General features: G+C 42.3%; 2 protein-coding genes across 3 annotated transcripts; one reads left to right on the top strand and one right to left on the bottom strand.

Moving 5' to 3' along the window:
• The first annotated feature begins 327 nt into the window (after positions 1 to 327).
• Positions 328 to 16,020, top strand: papss2b (3'-phosphoadenosine 5'-phosphosulfate synthase 2b). The gene is made up of 12 exons (XM_064319835.1): positions 328 to 516; positions 7,330 to 7,444; positions 8,334 to 8,569; positions 8,865 to 9,003; positions 9,568 to 9,686; positions 10,127 to 10,240; positions 11,140 to 11,251; positions 11,547 to 11,752; positions 12,048 to 12,183; positions 12,930 to 13,198; positions 13,429 to 13,658; positions 13,755 to 16,020. Exons 1-12 carry the CDS (start codon positions 487 to 489, stop codon positions 13,894 to 13,896), a joined length of 1,848 nt encoding a protein of 615 aa, XP_064175905.1. The 5' UTR covers positions 328 to 486; the 3' UTR covers positions 13,897 to 16,020.
• A 726-nt stretch (positions 16,021 to 16,746) lies between these two features.
• On the bottom strand, positions 16,747 to 23,754 carry atad1b (ATPase family AAA domain containing 1b). 2 transcript variants are annotated; one of them, XM_064319859.1, is made up of 10 exons: positions 23,281 to 23,754; positions 21,814 to 22,001; positions 21,589 to 21,687; positions 20,910 to 21,030; positions 20,027 to 20,227; positions 19,685 to 19,791; positions 19,427 to 19,516; positions 18,973 to 19,023; positions 18,601 to 18,737; positions 16,747 to 18,090 (listed from the first exon to the last, which is right to left on the bottom strand). In XM_064319859.1, the coding sequence occupies exons 2-10, from the start codon at positions 21,985 to 21,987 to the stop codon at positions 17,970 to 17,972; spliced, it is 1,101 nt and encodes a 366-aa protein (XP_064175929.1). In that variant the 5' UTR covers positions 21,988 to 22,001; positions 23,281 to 23,754; the 3' UTR covers positions 16,747 to 17,969. The 2 variants fall into 2 exon arrangements, with proteins under 2 accessions (XP_064175929.1, XP_064175934.1); XM_064319864.1 differs by having other exon boundaries at positions 23,285 to 23,754.
• Positions 23,755 to 25,971: the final 2,217 nt, after the last annotated feature.

Here is a 25,971-nt window from a genome sequence, read left to right as displayed (position 1 = left end):
CCAAAGTCTCACATTTTAGGCTGCAGTCATTTTGGCATCAAGTTATGGGATTTTAGATGTTTTACCCTTACTATTCTATAATGGACATACTCTTTTATAAATATCATGCGACGTAACTTGTAAATAACGTTTATAAACGCTTTGGGTTTAGCCTACTGAACTGAAATTCAGTAAGAACGAGTGTTTTATAGTTGCAACCATTTCGTCAAGTTTCTTTCTACCTTCTGCCTCTCGTTTCGAATTGCAGATTGTCGTGATACTGACGCGTTGGCGAAAAGGCAATAGGCTATGCAGATCTAGGAGGAGGGAGAGAGGCTGGCTCAGGGAAATGCTACGTGTCTTGAAGTTTCCAAACTCTCCCTCTTCGTTCTGATTAATATCTGCGGGCTAACCATCTCTCTGCTTCAGTCTACTATAAAGTAACACAGCCCGTCTTGTCGTCACAAGTCCTAACCTTCAGCGATCCTTAACACCGAACCAATCTGTATGATGTCTGGAAACAAAAAGCAGCGAACGGTAAGTCTTGCCATCCCAGCTCTACTAACCAGCTAGCAGGCTAGCTACAATTTCTGATTCATCTCGACAACTTCAGTGATGGCCAAATAGCGAGCGAACGGTAATGTGAATGACTGTGATTTAACGATTCGATATATACAGCTGTTATGAAAACTATTTTAAATACGATGGTAAGCCCTTTTACGCTGTCAAAGTAGTAGCTATGTATTTAAGTTGGCCGTGTACCTATCTAAACTGTTGGATGTTCAGATTTAAGGTTCATGCTATAGTTCAGTGCTTATTGTCGCTTGCTTGGCAGTTCGAAATTATCTATCTTGAGTGTCATACAAGTAGGAATTGTCGCGGTCTGTGCAAACTACAAAGTGACAGTTCTGCGATTGAAAAAAAAGTAGCGTATGGCGTTACTCTAATGTCGTGTCTACGTAACTAAACCACAAACTTGTGTACACTGCACTGGCCAATTAGCTACAATTTAGCCTAATACTTATTTTTTGAAGCTCGCCTTCTTCATTTCCGAATGTTACTATTTATCCAGGCAATACAGTTGGGAACAAATAAAACATCATGATTTTCTACAACTGAGGGCCGACAAGTTTAAACCGTAACGCTACACGTTTTTTTTTATCGACAGGCTGTATAATATCGAATCGCTATGTACACTGGTATTTTATATTTGCCAAGCTACTTGCATTTTAGAATTAAATTCCAGGTGTTCATTTGTTTAGTCTGAATCCCATCGAAATATACCCTTAAACAAACGGGGCTGTCAAGTTTTAAAACAGCTTGTCGGAAACACAAGGTTTGCAGATGAGCTGCCATTCAAATGATTAGGTACTGCCACATATAATCTGCAGCTACATGCCCTTAAGAACTTCGAATATACTTAAATATATTGCAAATATGTCGACATTGTTGAAAATATAATGACATAGTCCTACACAATTATTTCTGACATTGTACATTTTATTTTAATATATTTATTTTAAGTCATACTGGGAAGATTGCTGGAATTATTCGCATTGAAATGCCTTTCACTTTTAGAGCAAGTGACAATCGGCAAAACAAACATGGGGCATCAAAACGAAAAAAGTATATGTAATATGTGATGCGTTTCTGTTCTATTTTTGTCAGATAATAACCTAAATGTAATGTAAACTATTATGTAAGCTAATTTTGTGGAATGCTCTTCATTATCCTATTTAAATAGTTTAGAAGAGTTTTTGCAGACATTTTGGCCCAGTGAAAGCATTGCTGTAATCTAAATGTTGTTGGATTCGTGTGACATGATAGACAAAGAGGTAACAGCATGGGTAAACTGAGGAAATTACACGTCGTATTACATTTATTTGCATTGCATAAATACTACATATTTTGATACTATTCAAGGTGTATGGTAAGTTTGGAGCGAAATATGTTCCCTGCTGAAAATTCCGTTTTAGCCCAACCTGAGATGGTCCTGCTAGTTTAACCTGTGCTATTGACACTTCCAGCTGTTTGTAGCTGTTCAACCAGTTTAACCCGCTATTCACCCGCTTATAGTCAGCTACTCTACCAGTTCAGCCACCGGTTTACTCTACTAGTTTAATCGCCTCACCTTTGACCAGCCACAGACCAGCTGAGACCAGCACCAGACCAGCTATGACCAGCTAAGACCATCTTGGAATCCCAGCTGAATTTTCAGATGGGAAGTAATCCCAAAATCTGTAGAATACTATTTTGTAAGTAGATTATTTATTTAATATTATTCTAATGCAGACAACTGTTAAAATATCATACACACACACACACACACACACACACACACACACACACACACACAGTATATTTCAGTTATTCAGAGTTGTATATTGGGCATGAGGATCACATCTGTGAGGGAAAATGTCCTTTTAAACTCAATTAATAACCCCACACCATAGCTTTCATAGTCACTGCATTCTAAAGTTTACCAGCTTTTCATTTCTGCGTGTCAAACTTTGACAAGTGGCTACATAATGTAGCTGAAAGCATAGATAATGGATTTGTTCCATGAATCAGAGTAAAACAATCTGACCAAGAACAAATGCAGCATGTGTATATGAGAACTAGTGAATGTGAGTGGGTTTAACCTCGGTTTATCGCCCCTCTAACATTCGTGCCATTATCTGGGTAATGATTAAACCGTTACAGGGGCAAGCAAGGCAAAAGCTTTGATTTGCATTTAAATGGTCATTACTGCAGCATGTGAGGCGTTTGCCTAATTCCGCTGCATTTTTATCTTTTCTTACATCCTCAGACCCAGGATTTACTCGTGTTCTGGGCATGTTTCCACAGCCTAAAAGAGCTGTTTACACAATTCATAAGTCTGCAGTCTAGAATAAAATGTTAATCTACTCGACTATACTCTCTGCTGATTGGTTGCCAGAGGTCACAGAGTATTTTGAGGAGCCACTCCACAGTGCCCTCTGCTGTGTTTGCCCTTCTCTCAGTGAAAGTACCTTTATTCAAAATAAAAATGGTCTTGACAGGTACACCATTCTCCATTCAACACCTATATATCCTGAGGGCATGGGAAATCAAGAACAAACTTTCTGAATGCTTACTGCAGGCATGCAGGACTACTGGTTTTCCGATTATTGCTTCTGAATACTGTGACTAGTTCCGGCATAAGTCAACAATATTCTTGCCAGCAACAATACAGTGAGTTGAATAAATGACTTGCCCAGTGCATGTTGGGATAGGCTCCAGCACCACCCAACCCCCCCCCCCCCCCCCCAGCTGGTGAACTCTGATCAGGAATGCACCCTAAAGTATTCTATTTGATCTAACTTTATGGCCTAGACTAAGATCCACGTAAACTAAACTAATATATGAAACCAGAAATCGGCACAATTCTGGTATAATTTTTAATGTTAGGACAGGCATAACCAGGCTTAGCAATGCTGAAGTTAACCTCAGTGCTAGACATCCATATTGCCGGTTGAAAGTTTTTCTCAGCAGTAATTGCTCAGCATACCCTTCTCAGTGTCAAAAATAACACTGGTAACTGTGCTGTAATGGTCTCTTCCACTTCTATATATCTGCTTGTCTGTTTGTCTGCCTGTGTATACATTTTTATGTATTTCTTGTTGGTATTGATACCACTGTGTATTTGAGGATTTATAGTCATGATTATCGCATAGTTATTGCATTGCTTTTATGTAATGATTAAATAGAACCTCCTGAAGTGGCAGTCACACCTAACCTGCAGCTAAAAGGTAGAGTGATTCAGCCGTTTCCATCAGTAGGGCAGAGGTAGGAATGACTCTTGGCCTACAGAGGATCCAGTGAGGCTAGACTTACCCGCCCAGCGCAGCCGGCAGGAGGAACAACGGGTCATTGAGCCGTTCTGTCTGACGGCGACACTGGAGCGCTCTGTACCTACGGGTGCTACGGAGACGCTGGTCCGTGTGAATGAAGCTCAGATGTCACGTGGCACAGGGCCACTCAGTAAGAGGCGCGGCGGTGGTGTGGGGCTGTGGGCTGCATCGTCAGAGTCCGTGAATGGGCCCGTTTGTTCCCCCCCCCCCCACCCTGGATCTACTGTAGAGGCAGTGATGAGAGAGCGAGAGAGAGCAGAGCCAATTTGTCTCCTTCGAGTGTGCACCCGGCATTTTGAGAACACTGTACCTATTTGCTAGTTCCTGTAAAGTTATCTGTCTGGACCGTAAGACCAAAACTGTGTGTCTATTAATTCTCCCCATTTTAAATACAAAGGCCATTAATGCGCTGTAATTATATTAAGCGTACTATTCTTTGCTCTATATTTTGAGGATACAACTGATCTTGCCTCCTGCCTGATATTATGTGCTGTAAACAGCTATGGAAAGGTTAAAACATACAAGGACTTGTATACCAGTAGCATGGCAGCCTCCCTATCGATTGTAAGACGTTTATTGCAATAATTAGAATGTGTTTCAGATTTCTGTGCTGAATCTGTTTGAGCCCTGTAATCTTAAACAGAATCACACTTCATACAGCCAGGTCTCTTTATTATATTTGACTTGCGCATGTTTGCAGTGCAGAGGTTTTGGCTGCTGGACAGAGAGAGTGAGTTGACTGTCTGGAAAGGGCTGGCACCAAAGCACTTCACTCAGCTTGTTTCCTGACTCTGCGTGTGTGTGTGTGCACGCGTGTGTGTGTGTGTGTGTGTGTGTGCGCGAGCGCGCGCGTGTGTGTGTGTGTGTGTGTGTGTGTGTGTAGTGCAGTGAAGAGAGGTGGGGGTTGGTCAGTGGGGAGGGGGGGGGGTGGTAAAATTTGCCACATCACCATTTACACAGTGGTCGCATTGTCTTGAGCTATGCGTACTCTGAGAGTGCAGCATGATGTACAGGGCTGTAAACGCTCAGAGGGCCAAGCAGTTACCTTCTCTGTGAAGGCCCATAAAAATATGTATATTTACAGTACTCAGGTCTTACTTCAAATTGCTCAAGTTCAATCTATATTTCTGTCTGTCTTTCTGTTTCCATGTGTGTTTGGGTTTGGATGTTTTTGTTTATTATTGTGATATTTATTTTTGTGTAGTTGAGTATAATTCAGACAATTCTGCCTGTGAACATTGCTTTGAGTTATGAAGTTTAGGTTTCTAAGTTACAACAATTCAGAAAGAATGGAAGAGAACATGCTTTTATTTTTTTATGTATTATTTGTTTTTTTTCCCCTTTGTCTGGCCTCGGCCTCTGGGCGGAGTCTGTACAGAGTACTCCAGCAGTCCAGCAGGCGCTGGCAAGAATCCTCACCCCGCATGACTTAATTAGCACAGACCTACTGTTTAAATTCCTACCCATCGCATTGAGCCACCCCTCATTCTGTCTGAATGAAAGCTTCTGGCAAGGGACCCGCAAAGGCTGATTTATTCTCGCAGTGACCAAAGCCGGAGTCACGCATCTCCACAGGGGCTGCGTGGTGGTCTAGCCCCCCCTCTCGCCCCCCCCTCAGCATCCTGGTGGGGGCCTGGGGTGCGGCGCAGCTAGCTCTGACAGTCAGCGCATTGACTGCCTCTCTGACAGGTCGGCCCTACGCGGAGCTGGCCCCCCCGCCCCCGATTACGTAAGACGCTGCCAAGTTCAGCTGGAAGCAGTGAGCGAGCTGCTATGTGGCGCTCCCTGGAGGATCGGGCGAGCGAGAGCGGAGGACGGGGGCCCCGCAGCGGGGGCTGTTGTACTGTACCGCAGTGCTCCAGAGTTCAGGGTTTACTGCCCTCTCCCGCCAATGCACTCCGCTTTCTGTTAGAGATTAGGTAATGCGGCTGACACAATACTAGAAGCGTTTGTTTTCTCATTCATTCAAGTGCTCGTTCTTTTATCTTGCTCTTACAAAGCAGCAAAGACCAGTTTAGACCAGTTTATTTTTCATTGTTTAACTTAAGTACCAGGGATGCAGCCATATGTTTGATTATTCAGATGTCCAACCATCAAAAAAAAAGATTAATAGGATGGGTTTTTGGATTTATGTTAATTTAGAAAAAATATAGAGTAGTCAATATTTGTACTCATACTCATCAGTATTCACACGTTAGCTGAAGTACACGCCATAAATTAATTATTTTTGGCCTGAAGTGTGAATGAATACAGAGCAACTTGCAATGAATCAGGAACACAGGAACAGCTACATGCAGTTTCATGAAATGCATGAAGATGGAAAAAAAAGTATGATTACATGAATTATTGTTATATAAGTAATAAAGGCCTGGAGTCATAAAAAGTCAAAAAGGGAACTGCTCTCACTGTTTTCTTCTGTTCCAATCACATATGCAAGTTGTTTTGCTCTTCAACTTCCGTACTGGTTGGAGACAAAAATGACTTTCCACATACTGAACTGCGTACCTGTACCAAGCAGTGCTGAGCAGCGTCTCTTGACCTAAATTGCCCATCTGATTTGATGTCTTTTCACAGGCAAACCAGATAAGTGCCCCTACTATCTGGCAATGTGAAGAGTTTTATAAGTGACCAGATCACATTGTAGTGAAAGCCAAAGTTCAACCTTGGCACGGGGGCAGAAGTGTGTGAAAGAGCTGGGAACTTTGAACCGCCTTTGACGCCACATGGTACATGCTACCAAAAGAGCACTTCTGTGCATGTTTCAAGAGCATGAAGCTCTTTTTTAATTTGGGGAGATTTCTAGCCTGATAAACAAATAATTAATTTGTTCCATGGAAAGTTTTGTGTGTGATGTCATAATGAAGCATTTGGTTTTTTTTCCAGTTGATTTTGTTTTTATTTTTTTTGGTGGGGCTCGCTATGCGTTTCAATTAGTAATTTTTTGTGTAGCTGGATTGTATTTTTGTGTTGCTGATGACATACTATTGCAGCTGTGCAGTGGCATATGTTATCAGTATTTAAACTGATGAAATAAATCAGCACAACGTTTTCACTAAAAATAATAAATAACATAATTTCAGATTTTTTATTTTGTGTTTTCTCTTACTATTTACTACCTAGTCGCTGTTGGACATGTTTCTTGGTAACATGACTATGCACACTCTCTTTTATTGCATGTAGACTTTGGTTGCCATCTATAAACCGTGACAAAAAAGTCACTCATTTTCTATTGAACTGAGGATTATGAAGCTCTTTTCCAAACATTTTAATCTAGTCTGATCCTCCTGAGACTGTTTTCTACAGTTCTGAAAGCAAAGCTGTTCGCTTTATCGTGGCGTGATAGGCTAGAAGCCTAGCCATTTAGGAGCCACGCAAAATTTCAGCCGGCGTGTGTAGTTTCAGCATCTTTGCTGCGCTCACTGTTCTCTCGCTGCTGCTGTCAGAGGCGCTGGTGTGTAAAAGCTCTCTTTGGTTTCAGGTTCTCCAAAGGTCGACCAACGTGGTGCTGCAGGCCCACCACGTGAGCCGGAGCAAAAGAGGCCAGGTGGTGGGCACCCGCAGCGGCTTCCGAGGATGCACCGTCTGGCTGACCGGTAAGCAGAGAGACGGCCACGCGATGCTCCGGCACCCGTTACTGTGTAAACCGACGAGGAAGCGGTACAGTGAAATGGGTAGGGCTCTGAACTTAGGGGCTGCTGGTTTGACTCCCAAACTGGGGCACTGCTGATGTACCTTCAGCTCGTCTAACCAGGTATCCACCTGTACGAATGGATTGTGTTTAAATAAAGAGCAAAGAAACAAGCACGAAACCGTCCAGACCTGCGGTGCAACTCACTTCCGTAGGCACATTTTAGCTGCCACCACCTGCGCATATGTCCGACTAAACGTCCGTGAGTGAGTGACCACAACTTGCCGTGCGTAGCCCACAGTGGCAGTCCTGCCTGCACGCCGTGGGAAAACAAACTGTGTCACTCTGGACAAAAACATCTGCTAAATGTCAGTGTAAATCCAGAGTTGAAGCTCAGATTGTGATTGCATTGCAATGCATTTTAAGTTGCTAAGAGTGTCTGCTTAACAGGTGCAATGTAAGAGTTGTTTTTCTTTACACTGAAGTGGACTTCTGGACTTTTACGTCATCATCACCTGCTTCTATCCTATGGCACAATTATGAATGAAAATGTGCAGCCTGTAATTCTTTGCGTTTTTTCCCCCTTCAGTAGTAGTTTCACACCTGACTTTCTACGGCTTAAAAGATGTAGTCCATGCAAATAAATGCCATGATAAAGGCATTGTTTGAGTTAGAACATTGGTTTTCATCATTCTTAGTGAGTTTAAATTGGAGTCTTGGCAGTAATGTTGATGAGATTACTGGCAAGCATGATGAATTTACTGATTGAGTACAGGGTCTGTGCCTGACCTCCATTAAAATCTTTTTAGGATGATTAGTTTCACGAGCTCTGTTTGTTCCAACCAATCACGCAGGTCTGTCCGGTGCCGGGAAGACCACGATCGGTTTCGCTCTGGAGGAGTACCTGGTCACCCACGGGATCCCCTGCTACTCCCTGGACGGCGACAACATCCGCCACGGACTGAACAAGAACCTGGGCTTCACCTCCACCGACAGGGAGGAGAACATCCGGCGCATCGCCGAGGTGGCCAAGCTGTTCGCCGACGCTGGCCTGGTGTGCATCACCAGCTTCATTTCCCCCTTCACTAAGGTGAGCGGAGCTGGCGCAAGGAGATGATTCTCATGCCCAATATGGCGCCTTGATGAAACGGATGGTTAAAGGTGCGTTAGCATGATTGGCCTATACAGGACAATGAGGGACGAGTCAAGGAAAACAATGTCTTAACACAATTCATTTACGTTACGTAAGATACAAGATACTTTTATTGCCACACCAGGTTGGTGGAATTTGATTCCAGTGCAGCATATAGGTGGGGTCCTCCCAATCACATGCAACGACACATAGCAACAACACACAATGCGTTGAAACACTGTGCCTGTCTCAGGATCGGGATGAAGGCAGGAAGATCCACGACAGCGCCGGGCTGCCGTTCTTCGAGGTGTTTATCAACGCCCCCCTGGAGGTGTGTGAGGAACGGGACGTCAAAGGCCTCTACAAGAAGGCCCGCGCCGGCGAGATTAAAGGTGACGTGGTCTCGCATCGCTAGGCATTCCCAGCCGTTTGTAACAAACGTCATGGTGTTTATTGTTTTCGAGGCTAAGCAGACATCCTGATATACATCAGTTAGAGTGAAAAGCAAAACCATTCGCATGAGGAAAAGAGCACCTATCCCAGCTGAAAATTTCCTGGCAGCTGAAATGTATGAGCAAATTTTTAGTAGCATGACGGTTTGGTTTTCAATGGACTTGGCTGAAAATAACCTGTCTGTTTTGTTCAGCGCTTCTGTAGTCATTTCTGTGCCAGCCATACACCACCAGGGAGCAGCTGAGACATATACACACGTCTTAGGCAGTTACCTGCAAGCAGCTGGCTAGTTTACACGTGGGCCTCACAGTATGCAGGAGCGTTTGAACAGATCGTAGCATAGGCATATCTCACAACTAGTGACCTGTGTCATAGTCTGATAATGACACAGCTCAGACTCAAACATGTTACTACAGGGTCCATTCTGCGAAGAATGAGCAGCATTACTGAACTGCTCAGGAGCCCAGGTTTGTCTGACTGTAAACTCTCCCCACTTTTCACAGGCTTCACTGGCATTGACTCTGACTATGAGAAGCCAGAAGCCCCTGAACTGGTGCTGAAAACCGGGGAGATCAGTGTCAATGAGTGCATCCAGCAAGTGGTGGACCTCCTGAAAGAGCAGGTGAGCCTAAGGAGCTCCTTCGGTCCCTCCCCCTTCTGCTCTAAAGACCCTGTGCAATAAAAATCTGAATTTTGAAATAGTTATAGGTACATAGCATACATAAATGATTTCTTCCTGTGATTAACAAAGTTCTTATACTGATCACTACAAGAGGATATGCTATTGGTCTATTGGAGACAATATTTATTATCTGTTTATAAGTTTGTAGAAAGTATACATCTTTACCCTGTGGTAACACTTTATAGACTAAAAAGAAATGTGATTACAGGGGGTTTAGTGTGTGTCAGTGTGCTGCTCAGTGAGGATCTGCAGTGTTTGCTAGTGGTACAGTGAAGAGAACGGTTGTGAGCACCCTCTGTTGGGGTGACGGAGAATGTACTGAAGGACTCTGTGTGAAGGGAATTGGATGAAACCGGCTTCTCATGCCTCTTGGTACGCAGGGTATTGTGCCGACCGGCCTCATGGAAGAGGTGAACGAGCTGTTCGTGTCCGAAAATAAGCTCAACCTGGCCATCGCCGATGCCCGCACCCTGCCCACCCTCAGCATCACCAAGGTAACCTGCCAGTCCCCACGAAAGAGTAACAACTGTGTATGCCAAAAAATGGGTTGCAATTTTTATGGATGGAACAAGATGGACACGGAAGGTATTAAAAACGGTGTCATGTTACACTTTTATTGCTATGGCATTGTAAAACTCTTGTAAAGCAAGGGAATTTTGTTGTGTCACTGAGAGTCATCACGTTATCTTTTATGTTGATGTCACGCAAGGTCCCCGACGGTCATGCAATGTTTTGAAAGAGTGGAGTTATCCTTTCCCTGCTGAATACTTACCCTAAATATCTGTGAGAAGAAACCAGTTCAGAAAAGGCAAGGAAATTGCTGTTTTTGAAAACAGTTTAGAGATAATTTTTTGTTTACTTTTCTAATAGCTGGTAACCTTGCCAGTGTTTTTTTGTAAAGTGTTTGCACTCCAAGGGGCGGTGTTTGCAGGACACTGACCCCTCATTCGCCTGGGTTATTCAGATCATAGTGCAGGGACAAACTTTAACTGATAACTAATAAGGTGGTACATGAGGGCTGTTTTTGGGAGACTTGCATCATGTTTTATCAGACTTGCGTCAAATAAATGTTCTGTACATTTGAAATGTATATATATATAAGTGCGTGTGTGTGTATTGTACCATGCATTTAAAAAAATACAAAATCATGGACAAAAATATGTAAAACACATTACATGTATTCTACCCTTTATTCATTATTAGACAATCAAATCCAGTGATAGTAAATAACATAACAGGTCCCAGTGAGAAAGCAGTGAATTGTGTGAAATGTGCCCTTTGGTACTGCAACAGGTGCACATGAAAACCTGAATCATGTATCGAGTTCAAGATGTTTCTAATGCTACAGGCTGTGCTTCTTGTTCAAATGGTCATGGTTTCCTGTTTCCTGCAGCTGGACCTGCAGTGGGTACAGGTGTTAGCAGAGGGCTGGGCCACCCCCCTTAAGGGCTTCATGAGAGAGAGGGAGTACCTGCAAGTCCTGCACTTTGGCACGCTGCTCGACGGTAACTGCAGATTCTGCATTATTAACACCATTTTAACGTTGCGTTCTTATGTATAGAGAATGCTGACGTTGGGAATTGTACACAACTCAAAAAAATTCAGTTGATTAAATTCAGATTACTCCATTATATTACGTGGGGTATGGATAATTGTGTTCACGTACAGTGTGCAGTAACATTTTTGAGTTTCTACTGATAAGTGCAGTGATTCCATAATTACTTTGAGGCAGTCAATTAGCGATTACCAAGCTCAGGTGTCTGAAGTGACTCCCCTTCTGTCGCTTGGCCGCATTGGCAGGTGGCACCATCAATCTGTCCGTGCCCATCGTCCTGCCCGTTTCCACGGAGAAGAAGCAGAGCCTGGACGGCTGTGCTGCCTTTGCCCTGGAGTACCAGGGTCACAGGGTGGCAATTCTCCGCAACCCCGAGTTCTACGAGCACCGCAAGGAGGAGCGTTGTTCCAGGCAATGGGGGACGTGTTGTCCGCAGCACCCTTATATCAAGGTAGCATTTGCCTTCCACGTTAACCTGGTAACCACTGCCAGTTTAGTTCTTTGCTTCTGTTTTATATGTTTGTTGAAGATAATGCCATGCCTTGTGTGAGTAATGATGATTGCCTCTGCCTGACGGCAATGGCAGTGTGACAGAATCGGTGTCTCTTGTCTTTAGGATTACTGATCAAAGCATAAATAAACCTAGTATCACATTTGTTGCATCTGCAAATAAAATCAGTGCACCTTAGTCCAGAGTGTAAACAGATAAAATGTTAAAAAAAACTGCTGTATGTGGTGTTTAACAGATGGTAATGGAAGGCGGTGATTGGCTGGTTGGTGGCGACCTGGAAGTGCTTGAACGAATCAAGTGGAATGATGGTCTGGACCAGTATCGTTTGACTCCCCAGGAACTGAAACAGAAATTCAAGGCAATGAAAGCAGGTGAAATAAAAAATTCACGGTTTTCACAACCACTCCCACACTGTCAGAGGGATGGCTCCATAAAAGACCACTCATGTTCCCTCCTCCTCAGTTGCATGACTGATTGTCAGATTGTTTCAGCACCCTGGGGATTTTAGATGGCAGGGTGTATTTGAAACATGGCTGCAGTGTCTTGCATGATTCAAAAAAAATTTCTCAAGAAGACATTTCAACATACTATACTCGATTGCTTTCAAAAGAAAAAGGTCCTACCAATTTTACATAGAAATGAAAAAGAGAAGGGTGAATAAGGAAGTATTCTGTGAGTTCTTTTTTTCCCACTCCACCCCCCCGTTTTCAGTGGACAAACATTTTTTTTACCTCCAGTATACAGTTTACACATCAATATCTTTTACATTTATACATTATATTTATGATGAACTATATATTTGCACAATATTGTTTATATTGAAAGACCTCCTTTCCCACCCCAACCCCCTCTCTTTTGAGGACAACTTTTAATATTTTCTGTGTTTACTTATTTACCATTTCACAATATCGTTTATAAAGATAATTCCATTATCAAGCATGTTTCTCCAAAAAAAAAAAGGAACTTTTCATCTCTCAGTGTATTAGAGTTTAACCATATGGAAAATTTGTCAAATTTGTCCTGTATTTTCTGAGGATAAACTAGCCGATTTATATGGCTTATTCTGAACTGCTTTTATTTGGCTGCTGATGTAACTGCAATCTTTTTCATCTGCCAGACGCCATCTTCGCGTTCCAGCTGCGCAACCCCGTGCACAACGGGCACGCCCTGCTGATGCAGGACACCAAGCGGCGGCTGCTTGAGCGGGGCTACCAGCGGCCGGTGCTGCTGCTGCACCCGCTGGGCGGCTGGACCAAGGACGACGACGTGCCGCTGGACTGGCGCATGAAGCAGCACGCCGCCGTGCTGGAGGAGGGCGTGCTGGACCCGGCCTGCACCATCGTGGCCATTTTCCCCTCGCCCATGATGTACGCTGGGCCTACGGAGGTACTGTGTCTGCCCCGTGGCTGAGACCCCACCCAGTCCTCTCAACTCACGCACCATATGAAAACACACAGGGCCTCGGAGGACATTCCAGGCAAGACAATTGACCAAAGGCATTTGTGGCCATTTGTGGCACTGTTTTGTGTCTCTCGTTCTCTGCTCTCTGTGGTCATAATCTGCAGTCATTCCTCCCTGTGAATGTTTACATAGTGTCTATTTTTCCGTACCCCCAGGTTCAGTGGCACTGCAGGGCCCGGATGATAGCCGGCGCTAACTTCTACATAGTAGGCAGAGACCCAGCTGGCATGCCCCACCCGGAGACCAAACAGGACCTGTACGAGCCCACCCATGGGAGCAAGGTGCTGACCATGGCTCCCGGCCTCACCTCCGTGGAGATTATCCCCTTCAGAGTCGCGGCCTACAACAAAGTCAAGAAGGGCATGGACTTCTACGACAAAGAGCGGTGAGCCAGGCACCTGCGCCTTCGCAAAAAACAGACACCGCCGGGTCACAGTGCTATCCCTCGCTCACTCGCACTGTCCCGCCTTGCCTTTCGCAGACACAGCGAGTTCGAGTTCATCTCCGGAACCCGCATGAGGAAGCTGGCGAGGAGCGGGGAGAACCCGCCCGACGGGTTCATGGCTCCAAAGGCGTGGAAGGTCCTCACGGAATACTACTCCTCTCTACAGAAGGACCAGTGAATGGTCCATCTCGCTTCTCCAAAAGGCATTGGGTCCTACTTAGGCGCAAGGAAATGAAACATTCCAGTATCTGAATCTTTCTTTTTTTACTTTTCCTTTTTTTTCATGTGTTATGTTTAGTCTAAAAGCATATGTGTTTTATGATATAAATGTAAAGCTGCCTTTCTTACCTGCATGGTTTCATAATTTATTTACATTCTTGATTCTGTGATCATTTCAGTCGTGGTGACGAAGGTGCTAGGAAGCAGATGAGGGTGTTTTTTACTCTGTTGTCAGAAGTGCTGTTGAAACCGTAAGTGTGATTACAGCTGTGGTATATGGCAAGCAGTACTTGTGACACATGCTTGTGTGCTGTGGTTTTCAAGTTGTGCAATTCTTAGGAAGGGAAGAAGTGAGGTTATGTCTGGTCCCTGGCTTGGGATTTCCCTTCCCATTATAAATAAATGAGGTACATGCGTCAACTCATTGTCACTTGGATATAGCACAGAAATCAACATTTTTTCTGTCAAGCTGACTTCTGTGTCAACTGCGTTCTGTAGACAGATTCCAAATGTGACATACACTCAGTGGCCATTTCAGTACACTTATCTAGTATGGGGTAGGACCCCTTTTTGCCTCCAGAACAGCCTGAATTATTCAACAAGGTTCTGGAAACATTCCTTAGGGATTTCCGTCCATGCTGATTGCATCATACAGTTCCAGCAGATTTTTCAGCCGCACATTCATGCTGTGAACTCTCATTCCGCCTTGTAACAGAGATATTCTATTGCATTGAGATGTGGGGACTGTGCAGGCCATTGGAGTAAACTGAAGTTACTCTCATGTTTGTGGAACCATCTTGAAGCAAGGCAGGTGGATCATGGATTCATGATGTTAACGTCAAATTCTGACCGTACCATCTACATGGCACAACAGAGATGATGTCAGTCTAGTTTTGGTGATGTTGTGCCCACTGTAGCCTCATCTTCCTGTTCTTAGCTTACAGGAGTGGAACCTGAAATGATCTTGTGCTGCTGTAGCCCATCTGCTTCAGAGTTTGACACGTTGTGTGTGCAGAGGCACAGATGCCCTTCTGCACACCACTGTTGTAAACAACTGTCATTTCAGCATTCATGGGCTTTCGGTTCGCTTGAGTGAGTCTACCTCTGACCTCTCTCATAAAAAAGGTGTTTTCACCCACAGAACTGCTGTTCACTGGATTTTTGTTTATCGCACCATCCTCTGTAAACACTAGAGGCTCTAGTGCGTGACAATCCCAGAAGGGCAGCGGTTTCTGAGATCACATCTTCCACCAACAATCATGCTATGGAGAAAGTCACTTATCATGTGTCTTGCCCATTCTAATGCTTAGTCCAGCAACAACTAAACCTCTTCACATGTCTGCGTGCTTTATATACCGGTTGCAGTGGGTGTTTGGAGGAGTAGGCTATTTGCATTAATTTGCAGGAATACCTAATAAACTGACCACTGAGGGTAGACTGATGAGAACCTGTCACTGTATTAGATGCCAGAACATGGCTTAAAATATGTCATATGAAATTACTTAAGTTTTTAACCGATATGCATTTTTTAAAAACATTTGCTAAATCCTAAACATTTCCAGTTGCTTGCTAATTATATTTTCAATAGCTGCCAATGTTACAATTGTCATTATTTTATGTAGTAATGTATTATTATTTTCAAATCCTCTTTTTTGTGTTGTGTTTACTCTGTAAGAAAGGACAATTCATGCCATCAGTTACAAATTCAATGGTTAATTCCTGTATCCTGTACACAAAACTCAAGTGCCTTTTTCTGTTGAATGTCAATATGAATGTACTACTGTGCTTTTTGTTACCTTTCTATTTAAAGCTGTGATTGGATGCCCAATGAATGATGTAATCTGAAATTTACATATTTTCATATCTGAATTTACCTGATGAGTAACTAAAGGTAAGGGACCATCAAGTGTATAGGGTTTGCCTGCAACAATGGGGATGCTTCACATGTGTGAAGGATAAAAAAAAGTATTTATTAATGTCAATCTTTGTGCCTTAACTGATTATCTTTTAATATTTACAGTAGCTGCTTACCATTTAAAATTTATAAACCAGAGTTTTAGTAGAAATTAAAACTTTACATTTATTGCCTTTTTGCAGTGTCCTTTGTCCACATTCAGACTGTGCCTGAGTTCCAATAAGCATTCAAGCCTTTTTCACACACCAAAATTGTAGCATGCATTGAAACCTTTTACCCCCATACTTGTTGGTCCTAGATGCCCAACAAGGACATTTAGGTTTTTAAGTATTTATTTCTTACAGAGAAAACTACAGTGAAGGAATGGCTGAACAAAAGTTCAGTTTGCAAGATTATTTTCAGTATATTTAATCCTGTTCTCAAAAACTCCCAATACATACCCATAGGTCACATGGTTGAACTACAAAATCAATTTTGCCACATTCTGCAGTTGCAAGGACATCATTAAGTTCAAGGTGTTAGGGCACACGACTGCTTATAGCACCCTGGGGTAGTGCAGTTTTCCAGTATCTTCAAATATGCCACTGCTACAATATGCATAAAACCATAAAAAGTAAATATGCTCAGTTTTTGCATGTTATAGTGCATGCAAATGAGTACACTTTAACAGTCAGTCCATATTTACAGTATATGGTGTAGATGCAGCATTCATTTTGAGATTTTTAAACTAGTGGAAGACTGCAGACGTCAAAAGTAAAATAATTAGCCTAATATTGGCACTCATTTCCTATTCAAAGAGCCGATCAGCTCCCCATTATCCATCACACTGGTTTTCTTGCATTTAGAATTTATATCTACTTCTGTTTTCCTTATTTAACACACAAACAGAAAGGGTGTTTTAACTGATGTTTTATTAAAACAGCAGTTCAATAATTAAGACCAAAATGTAAAACACTAAACATGACCTCCAAATATAGTTCACAGAAAACTTAAAACAAATGTAACATAGAATTGGCAATTTTGTCTTTGCAATACATTTATTTATATTTTCCAACACCCTCATTTTACTTAAGGAGAAATTTAAGTCCATTATATGCAGAAAAGACCCATTAGGCGACTTGATTCTCCCCATACATTCTGCTTGTATTGTATCACGCCAATGGAACAAACTGTACAAGCAATGTAAAATCAGCACAAGAAGCATTGTACAGCAGCGGTTTGTCAGTGTACCTCTGGGCTAACCACTGAACTGCCATTCAAAGGAATGAGGTAACAACTCCACTTCCATGACTTGAGGTAACGAGGAACAAGTCAAGAGAGCACCATGCGCAACCCACTTCTCCTCCTCTTACCGTAAATTAGTAATATTAGACCAGTTAATGAAACCGCTAACCTAAACTATGTCAATAAATAAAGGTTCCATGTACTTGAAGAGTCATAAACCAAAAGAACACAGACGCCTTCAAATCTTGAATCAAATTCCCCTCTCCACCTCCACTACGGCAATAGTTAATTTTCAGTCCATCATCTTGAACTACGTAAATGCACCTCATCACTTAATGCCAGTAGTTATACCACCTGGCCCAGGGTGTTCAACAGTCCCCATTCTGGCCATCACCAACCCTTAACCCCCCCCCCCCCCAAAAAAAACCTGTTATTTAGCACTTTTCCACCATTTCCATATGGATAAGAGTTCCCCATTCCTCTTTACTGTAGCAGGACTTTTTTTTTTAATTATTAATTTTTTATCAACAGTCAGAGGCACCCGGTGTACCCCTTCAGATGTACTGTAGAGATTTTGTGATATCCAGCACTCACAGATTTTTGGAAGAACAAAGAGGATTTCAATAAAGAGAGAAGCAGCGTTCAACTGGAACAACTGCACGGCAGAACCCCTGAACCATGTGGATCGTGGTGTGTCCGGAAGATTTCCGAAGGAGTGACTACATTCTCTCCTTTAAATCCAGACCGTGCCTGTGCTCCCCCTCCACACCTTGAAACCAGTTCTTTATTTATTTTTTGAAAATGATGAAATATAAACTTAATTGGGGCCGGGGGGGGGGGGGGGGGGGATTGTGTGAATCCTCTCTCCCTGGACCTCTTCCCCTGGGGCAGACTCAGTCCAAAGTAGGGTGCACCAGAACATTATGTGCTCCTGCAGACTTGGACTTCCTCATTTTCTGTATGGCCTTCTGCAGATCCTGCTGCTGGATTGGCCTGATGTAATCCTCTTCCGGACTGGGGAGGCAAAAAAAAAATACACCAAGTTAAGTTGTGAAACCACAAAGCCACTTAAGCACTTTCTCCACAAAATAACAGGCTGTTGTCAATCTTAAAGTTGTCATTGAACATTTAACATTTAGTTTGAATTGGGCAAGCATGGATTTCTCAAAAGCTTCAGAAAGTAAAAGGGCCCTTTTCTAAAATCCCCATCTGATCTCAGGAATTCATTTTCCAATATAACATTCCTAGGTGACTTGAAAGTTAAAAGACTAGAGGCCAGTTTCACAGATTTAGCTTAGTCCTGGACTAAACTGAGTTTTGTACGGATCTCCATTCAAAATATAATTTCGTCTAGGACCAGGCTTAATCCGTGTCTGCGAAACAGGGCCTAGAACTCATAAAACTTCAAAATTAAGATGAAGATGGCCGCGGTTTCTCAGCTGGCCTGACAAACTGACTCCGCTCTCTGTGGCAAATCACCCCTGGCCGAATAAAACGCACGACTGTAAAAGCTCTGAAGCATACCAATTATCAGCCCGGCTGCTGTGAACGAAGTCCCTGACGCAGAGCAGCGCGGCGTCTCGGCACATCTCCCGGAGGTCACTTCCGGAAAAGCTGTCCGTTTCCTTCGCCACGTCGCACAGGTCAACGCTGGAATCCACCTAAAACAAACACACAGGAATATAAAAGAATACAAAGACAACACGAGATTTCTTCACTTTTGGTGAGGCAGTGCTACACTGTATTGCACAGCAGAAATGAATGCTGGAGCTGGAGATTAAGCAGTTAGGTTTATCTCTCAAATAAACGTATTTATGAACAAGTAATATTGTTTTAAAATATCTTATACTCAGTAAATTGACAACGTTATGCATAAACGCATACAGGGAAACTTACATTTTCATTTTCCAATATAAGCTTCAAGATTTGTTCCCTCTGTTTTAGATTCTGAAAGGACAAATGAATACATTAAGCCACTCAATTCATACACATAAAAATACTCAGACACTACTCAAGAACTTTAACCAAAAGGAAAAATGCCAAAGGAAAAACAATCAGGAATAAAAATGAATGATTCTGAAGTGCAAAACCAGTATTTTTTGGTTTGTAAAATTAAAAAAAGTTTTTCTCCAAGCCAACCTGTGAAAATTCCAAAACTCCATACCCAAAGGCATGACATACCAATGGAAACATTGCCTGACAATTTCTAGAGTCATTTCCGTGATGGTCTGGACACCTGTCTAAATCATCCAATGCGATCCAATGTTTCAAACTATGGTCATCCAACCCCTGCTGCTGTACATAATTCCATATGCTGGTACATAAGAGGCAGCAACCCAAATAAACTTACAGGCTGGTTGATGTGAAACCTGGTAGGCATCCTCCTAAGAATGGCAGAATCCAGATCCTGCGGGCGGTTCGTGGCTCCCATAATTATGACCTAGACAACAGAAAAGAGATGTCAGCAACCCCCAGATTCAAGGTTGTTTCATAATTTTCCCTACTAGCTACACAATGTAAAGGTGGCAGCAGACTATCTTGCGGGTCATCTACGAGGACAAAGGTGGTTGAGGTGCCTTTAGTTCCTATCCTCATGCGAGGGACTCACCTGGCAGTTAAAGTCAGTGTCCAGCCCGTCCCACAAGCTCATGAACTGGGCCTTCATCATGGCCGTGGCCTCGTGGTCAGAGCTGCAACGGCTCCGGAGGAACGAGTCTGGAACACGGGGGGGGAGAAGATCAGCCTTTGAGCCACGACAACAGAGGTGCTTATCGCACAAACAGCTAGACGTGTTACAGAGCACGTCTGAACTGGAGAGGTATCCTCAAGACAATAGGAGTACTGAAGTTCACTGTCAACCGTGGAGTCATGGTTACCCAGACATCCCCCCCCCAACGCTCATTAAAAATCACCTCAGACAGCTGAGGAGAGTAGCGAAACGGGACGTTACCAATCTCATCAATGAAGATGATGGAGGGCTGCAGCTTCATGGCCAGCGAGAACACTGCGGCCGCGAGTTTCTGGGACTCTCCGTACCACTTGTCCGTGAGGGTGGAAGGCTGCAAGTTGATGAAGCGGAAACCCGCCTCTTTGGCAGTGGCCTTGGCGATCAGTGTCTTGCCACAGCCAGGAGGCCCGTACAGCAGCACACCTAGAGAAACCAATGCAAGGCGAGCGAGGGCAGGTCAGAAGGGAACAGCACTCAAACAAGGATACTCAGTGTCACTGGTGTGACGAGCCACTCTTATGCTAACAGCTCCCCCTTGTGGACAATATTCAGCCTTCTAAACACAAGTGAGTGAGTTACAAGCCAGGTTCATGAGGTGCTTCGCACCTAAAACGCCTTAAAAACAAAGGCTGCCAGAAACCGCACCACCCTTCCTGTAGCCTACTCATATAACACCGCTGAAGCAAAGCAAGTGCGGGCTGATTAGTACTTTGGTGAATGGACTCCTGGGAAAACTAATTTGATGCGGCAAGTTGCTGGTGGGCCAGAAGGGACACGCTACCTAAAGACTGAATAGAAATCCAATGCCCCAGCATACTGAAGGGGCAATGCCGCAAAGGTTAGGTCCTGACTCACTGTGGTCCTTGAATTGTGAGCCCTTGTCACTTTTCGAAAGAGGGGTCTAAACCAGGGTCTCCTGGCCATATTCCCACAATACCTATTACAACAAAACGCTTTGCATTTCCTACCCACATCGTCATCGTCACTATGACAGAAGGGTTTTCAGTTCACTTATCTGGTTAAATAAAGTATGTTTACTTCTGGCAATGTGGACATGTAAGCCTACCCAAAACTTATGAACAAAAAAATTTACCCACAGTCTCACCTTTTGGCGGCTGGAGCAGCCTGGATCCCTCAAACAAGTGTCGCTTCTGGATGGGAAGTATGACTGTGTCTTTCAGCTCAGTAATTACATCATCCAAGCCAGCGATATCACTCCACTGGACCTACAGGGACACAGTCACATCAGTCATTTTCAAATAGTAAGAGGGCAAAATTATTTTTCCTATTTTCCAGGAGTAAACCCATCAGTTTGCCCACGATAAATGCATCCTTTTTAACAATCACATTGCGATTAAAGCAGCAATGGCAAAGGAGAATTTGATCCACCATTTGGCTCACGTCTCAGAGCTCTGCAGCACCAGTGTTCACACGGTGCAGCAGTCACACAGTACAAGACATCCCAGTTTCCTTCCAAAGCAGAAAAAAAGACGTGCAGCTTTCCAAATAACCTGCAGTATAAAATTTCTCCAATGTAAGGTATAATTTTGTATTCCCCACTGATTATGTCCTTCTATATATGGGCAAGCGGAGTAGACAGAAAGTTGCAAGATGTGCTGAGGCGGCAACAGTCAGGTCCAGAGCTATGATAAAACTCTCCCACTGTCTCTGGCTCTTGACATGGCCCCCAAAACTACATGACAAGCTGCATGGGATCCTGCCTTATTTAAACACAGATATTTGGAAGCAAAATGATTCACATGCAACAAATAAAGGTCTGTTACCTGCATACTTAAAGGGTCCACCAAATGAGCAGCAATGCTCATCTCATACTCTGACAACTTGACATTCGTCACACCAATCTTCCTCATGAGCTTCTCTGCCTGCCAAATATGCCAAAGTCAAATTTAATATTATTTTCCACAGTATTTGAAAATATTACGATTAAACTGCCAGGTGGTACTTTGCAGTGATAGTATTAAAATAAATAATTCGCATTTACACCTCACCTGTTTCTGTGCCTCAACTTTTTGTTTCCTTGTGGGATCAATAGCATCTACCATCCATTTTATGGTAAAATAGGTCACAGCGCCAAATATTGTCAGACGGAAAAGTAAGCCTATGACTTCGTTGCGGCCTAGGGGCCGAGTAAAATTTTCGGCAGGAATCTCTTTCAGCACCATGGTCTTCACGAAATCTAGCAGGAACAACGAAGGACATAGTTAGAACTGAACACCACAATTCAATGTTAGAACAATTTGTTAAAGCGATTAACAGTAAACCTGATTCGTTTGCTGTAATCGGGAGGTTGTTCGAGGAAAACAAAAGTGAAACCTAGATTAAGCAAAGTCACCTGTCAGCTTTGTTTATTCGCTTTCATTTCGGCTTGGTACGTTTTGTTGCATTCATACAAAATCTTAGGTATGTCATTTATTTTGGCTTTTGAGAATGGGATTCGTACTTTTTTGTCAATTGAACTTTTAAATAAAAAAATAAAATAAACATATAAAGATTTTTCACACGGCACATCAGAGTGTCATGCATGGCACACCGGTTGGGAAACACCAATTTATGCTATGCGTGTCTATACAAAGCAGGCTAGTTCTGGCTAATTTTGATCAACCGCGATACTATTAAGTTGAAATGGACCTTAGAATACACATTGTTCTGTTAGCGAAATCAAGGTAGCCATCAAGCCATCTAATAATAGCTTCCTGGTACTAGAACTATGACGTTTAGCTTGTAGTGCTAAACCCTGGCCTGTAGACAGATGCGCCATCACTTTCCTATTTAATACGACAGCATTCGAACAAGGTATTACTCAACATGACAAACTACCTGGTTCAGATTAACTTAGTTTCATTTAGCTCGTGAGAAGATCCTCAGGTTTAACTTGCCAATTGAAAGGGCACTTTGAATGTCATTAATAGCTAAACAGTAGAACGTTGGTCGTTGCGAAACTTCAGGTATTAGCCACACTGCTAGGCGCAATGACAACAAAATTAATGTCACGTGTCATAAAGACAGCAAGTCAAAGTTAACTGCAGTGCTAGCTAGCAAAGCCAATTTAGCTTGACAACAAAATAACACGCTTTCTAGCCATTTTAAAATTGGGAACCAAACTACTTAGTTCGCAGGTTGTGTGCGCAGCTATTTGTGGGATCACTGCTTACTTAAATTTGATATGTGGCCAGCTAGCTAGTTAAACCAATTCTTAGTAGGTTAATTTATGCCAGTGTGTTCACTTTCAGTTATAGATAAATGCGAAAGCTAACAAGATGACCTTCTGTTTAGTTAGCTAGCTATATTAGCTATCAGAGATCGGGGTGGTCCTCATCAAAAGTGCTGGTTGCATGCGTCTGATAACGTAGCTGGAAGTGTGACCGTAACAACGTCAGCACAAACATTATTAATACGAGTTATTTGTATTATTGAGCATTAACACAAATAAATAATTCAGTTACGAAGGGACATACCTACCTCCTCCCTCCACGCTGGTCAAACGCTGGAGTCAAGATCCAGGAAGTGGAAAAGGTGATATAAAAAAATTGCGACGAGTCTCACTACTTCGACTGCCGTGATGGAAACATATTTTTTCAAAAAGGTTCCACTAGGTTTTTTTTTTTTTATACAATCGAGATGGTTAATCTGTGAATCAACCTTAAGAGACGTATTCAAATAATGTATCGTCAATAAAGCTTTTTACCAACACAATGTATGACAGAAGCATGAAAATTATTTTGCACACTTGCACTACTGTTTAATAACGAGTACAGATTATCTTATATTTAGTGCTGCGTAGATTTTAATCTACTAGCTAGCTATGCCCTTGGCTTTGACTGGTTTGATAAGAAAAAGATGATTTCATCAAGGCGTCAACACAGCTATGTAGATAGACCAAATTATGTGCGCAACGGCTGTTGTGAATGGATAATCACGAAGAAACAGTTTCGGACAATCCTAACTCCGCAACACCACTGAGCGGCAGTAGGATGACGTAATCTCCTGAAACAAAAGACGGTTTTATGGTAGCACACAAATATACCATTCCGATTAGCGGTGAATGTTCATTCCCGAGTACATTATACCGTCTTTACGATTCGCAAATATTTTGCAGGTGAATAATTTTTAAAAATGTAGATGTACAGTGATATTTCACTTGCGAACCTAAATGCAAAGATTATACTGTTCTTACAATCAATGTCGTCCTCGGCGACGAATTTCTAGTTCTTTTATTTTAATATTTGCAAAATTATAGCTTTTTAAGTGGTTGTCCACTGCCTAAGATTATCCTAAAGTTGAGAACAAATGGCATAATACTATACAGTCATTAATTCCTGTGACCACGTAGACCCTACATCATTTTATTCAAAATACAAAAATGAAGTAAAATAATAAAATGTTAATGCTGTTGCAAAGGGGGCTTTCTAATATTTTTTTCCCTGAGCAGAAGAAGTACTTGACCTACGTAACCTCATCTACCCACACACACACACACACACACAGGCTTTCTGTGTACGTAACAATATTTTTTAAAATTAAAAATGGCCTCTAAATCACATCTACAGCACCCTTCTCTACTTGGTACAATAATAAATAACATTAAAATAATAAGACAGAATCTAAAACTCCACTATTTTGAGCAGAGAAGTATTCATGATTCATTGTATTGCTGTTCATTTTCCTTTTTAGCTTTAGAGTGAAATTTCACATCTTAATCAGTTGGCATGCTCTGGTAGAGCCGATATGTTTGCCATGTGTGCAATTTAATATGATAGCAACTGGCTGGTATTAAAGTCAAGTTACCAATCATAGCTTTTGGAGCCTTTACCTTACAATAGAAACAATGGTGGTGGAGGAGGTTCTTGTCATGTCTAGATCTTAATAGGTCAGCTTAGAATTGTCTGTCACACATGGCTGCCTGCCTCAAACATTTGTACATATTTGTTTTATCTATTCTAACACATAAAGTTTTCTATTAGAACATTTCTATGGGTCAGAAAATATTCTGAGTGAATACATATATTCCTTTTAGATAATGAGAGTAACACCAGTGTAAAGGGTAAATACATGTTGATTTATTTTTAGTGAATTACTGGCAGATGAAAACTATGGCATGCCATTTTATGTGTGTTTGATACATTGCGATGGAATTCTGTAATAATATGCATAAAATATTGAGTACTATTAACCAAAGGTTTAAATCCAATAGTGTGTTGCTTTAATGATCAAATAAATAATGCTTTCTGAATGCAAATTTTGATAAAAGTGAGAATCTCTTGCACAATTTGTGAATGTGGCTGAATTTCTTCTGAAAGCATGAGGATTTCCTTGTAATGCAATCATCTGCAAATATAATTGTACACATTACACACCTATTTACAATGCATCAACTATGAAATGGTCATTGCAGGTATTAAGGTGGGACAGTTAAAAACATACCTGTGAATGTATTTATCAATTTATTCCTGGAAATACCTATTCTGTGTAGACCTGACCTTCAATAAATCCCATTGAGACTGCTTTCCAATCAGTAAGTAGCTATGTAATTTACATAAGGTGTAAGTATGGTATTAATCAGTTAGTCTGAACATGATTTCCTTCAGTAACACTCCCTTTTTAAGTCTCTCAAAATAGTTTGTTCTCTTCTTACTGGCCACTATACCTTATACTGTATCATTTAATAACAAAACGCTACAAGTAAGCTACTGTATTCTAAGGAATGGCACCACTCACATCAGTATTACCGGTAACATTGTTATGCTGCTATCCGACATTACATGTTTATACATATCAATGCATTATCCCCACTGCTGCTCAGTCTAATCAGTTATCCAAAATTATGAAATGCTCTTCCACCGAAACTCAATTGAACTACACTGAATGAAGTTCCCGTGGGTTTGACAAGAGCAAACAGACAACCTTTATATTTAGTAGTATTCCGGAAACGTGCCAGGTGGCGCTATGGAATAAGTATTTCATTCCACGCCGTTCACTAGAACATTCCACACAGTCCCCCCCCCCCCTCAAAAAAAGAAGATATGGATGTGAGGGAAGCTTTACTTTAATAGCTCCCGGTGTACCTTGTGAGCTACCGATCACAATGTTACATATATATTTTTCAGAACATGATGTGATATTGCAATTGTGTAAAACTTGTCCCCTCA

This window comes from Anguilla rostrata, chromosome 2 (genome assembly GCF_018555375.3).
Source record: "Anguilla rostrata isolate EN2019 chromosome 2, ASM1855537v3, whole genome shotgun sequence".
In the NCBI taxonomy this organism is placed as follows: Eukaryota; Metazoa; Chordata; class Actinopteri; order Anguilliformes; family Anguillidae; genus Anguilla; species Anguilla rostrata.
Note: the sequence above shows the minus strand (reverse complement) of the source record. Positions and strands in the feature narration are given on the sequence as shown.

Coding starts and splice junctions, on each gene's coding strand:
- atad1b (XM_064319859.1), bottom strand. CDS start 21,987: ATGGTGCTGAAAGAGATTCCTGCCGAAAATTTTACTCGGCCCCTAGGC. Junction 21,031..21,588: donor TGGACCCTTTAAGTATGCAG/GTAACAGACCTT, acceptor GTGTCCCTGTAG/GTCCAGTGGAGTGATATCGC. Junction 19,517..19,684: donor ACACTGACTTTAACTGCCAG/GTGAGTCCCTCG, acceptor TCTGTTGTCTAG/GTCATAATTATGGGAGCCAC.
- papss2b (XM_064319835.1), top strand. CDS start 487: ATGATGTCTGGAAACAAAAAGCAGCGAACG. Junction 9,004..9,567: donor CCGCGCCGGCGAGATTAAAG/GTGACGTGGTCT, acceptor CACTTTTCACAG/GCTTCACTGGCATTGACTCT. Junction 9,687..10,126: donor TGGACCTCCTGAAAGAGCAG/GTGAGCCTAAGG, acceptor CTTGGTACGCAG/GGTATTGTGCCGACCGGCCT.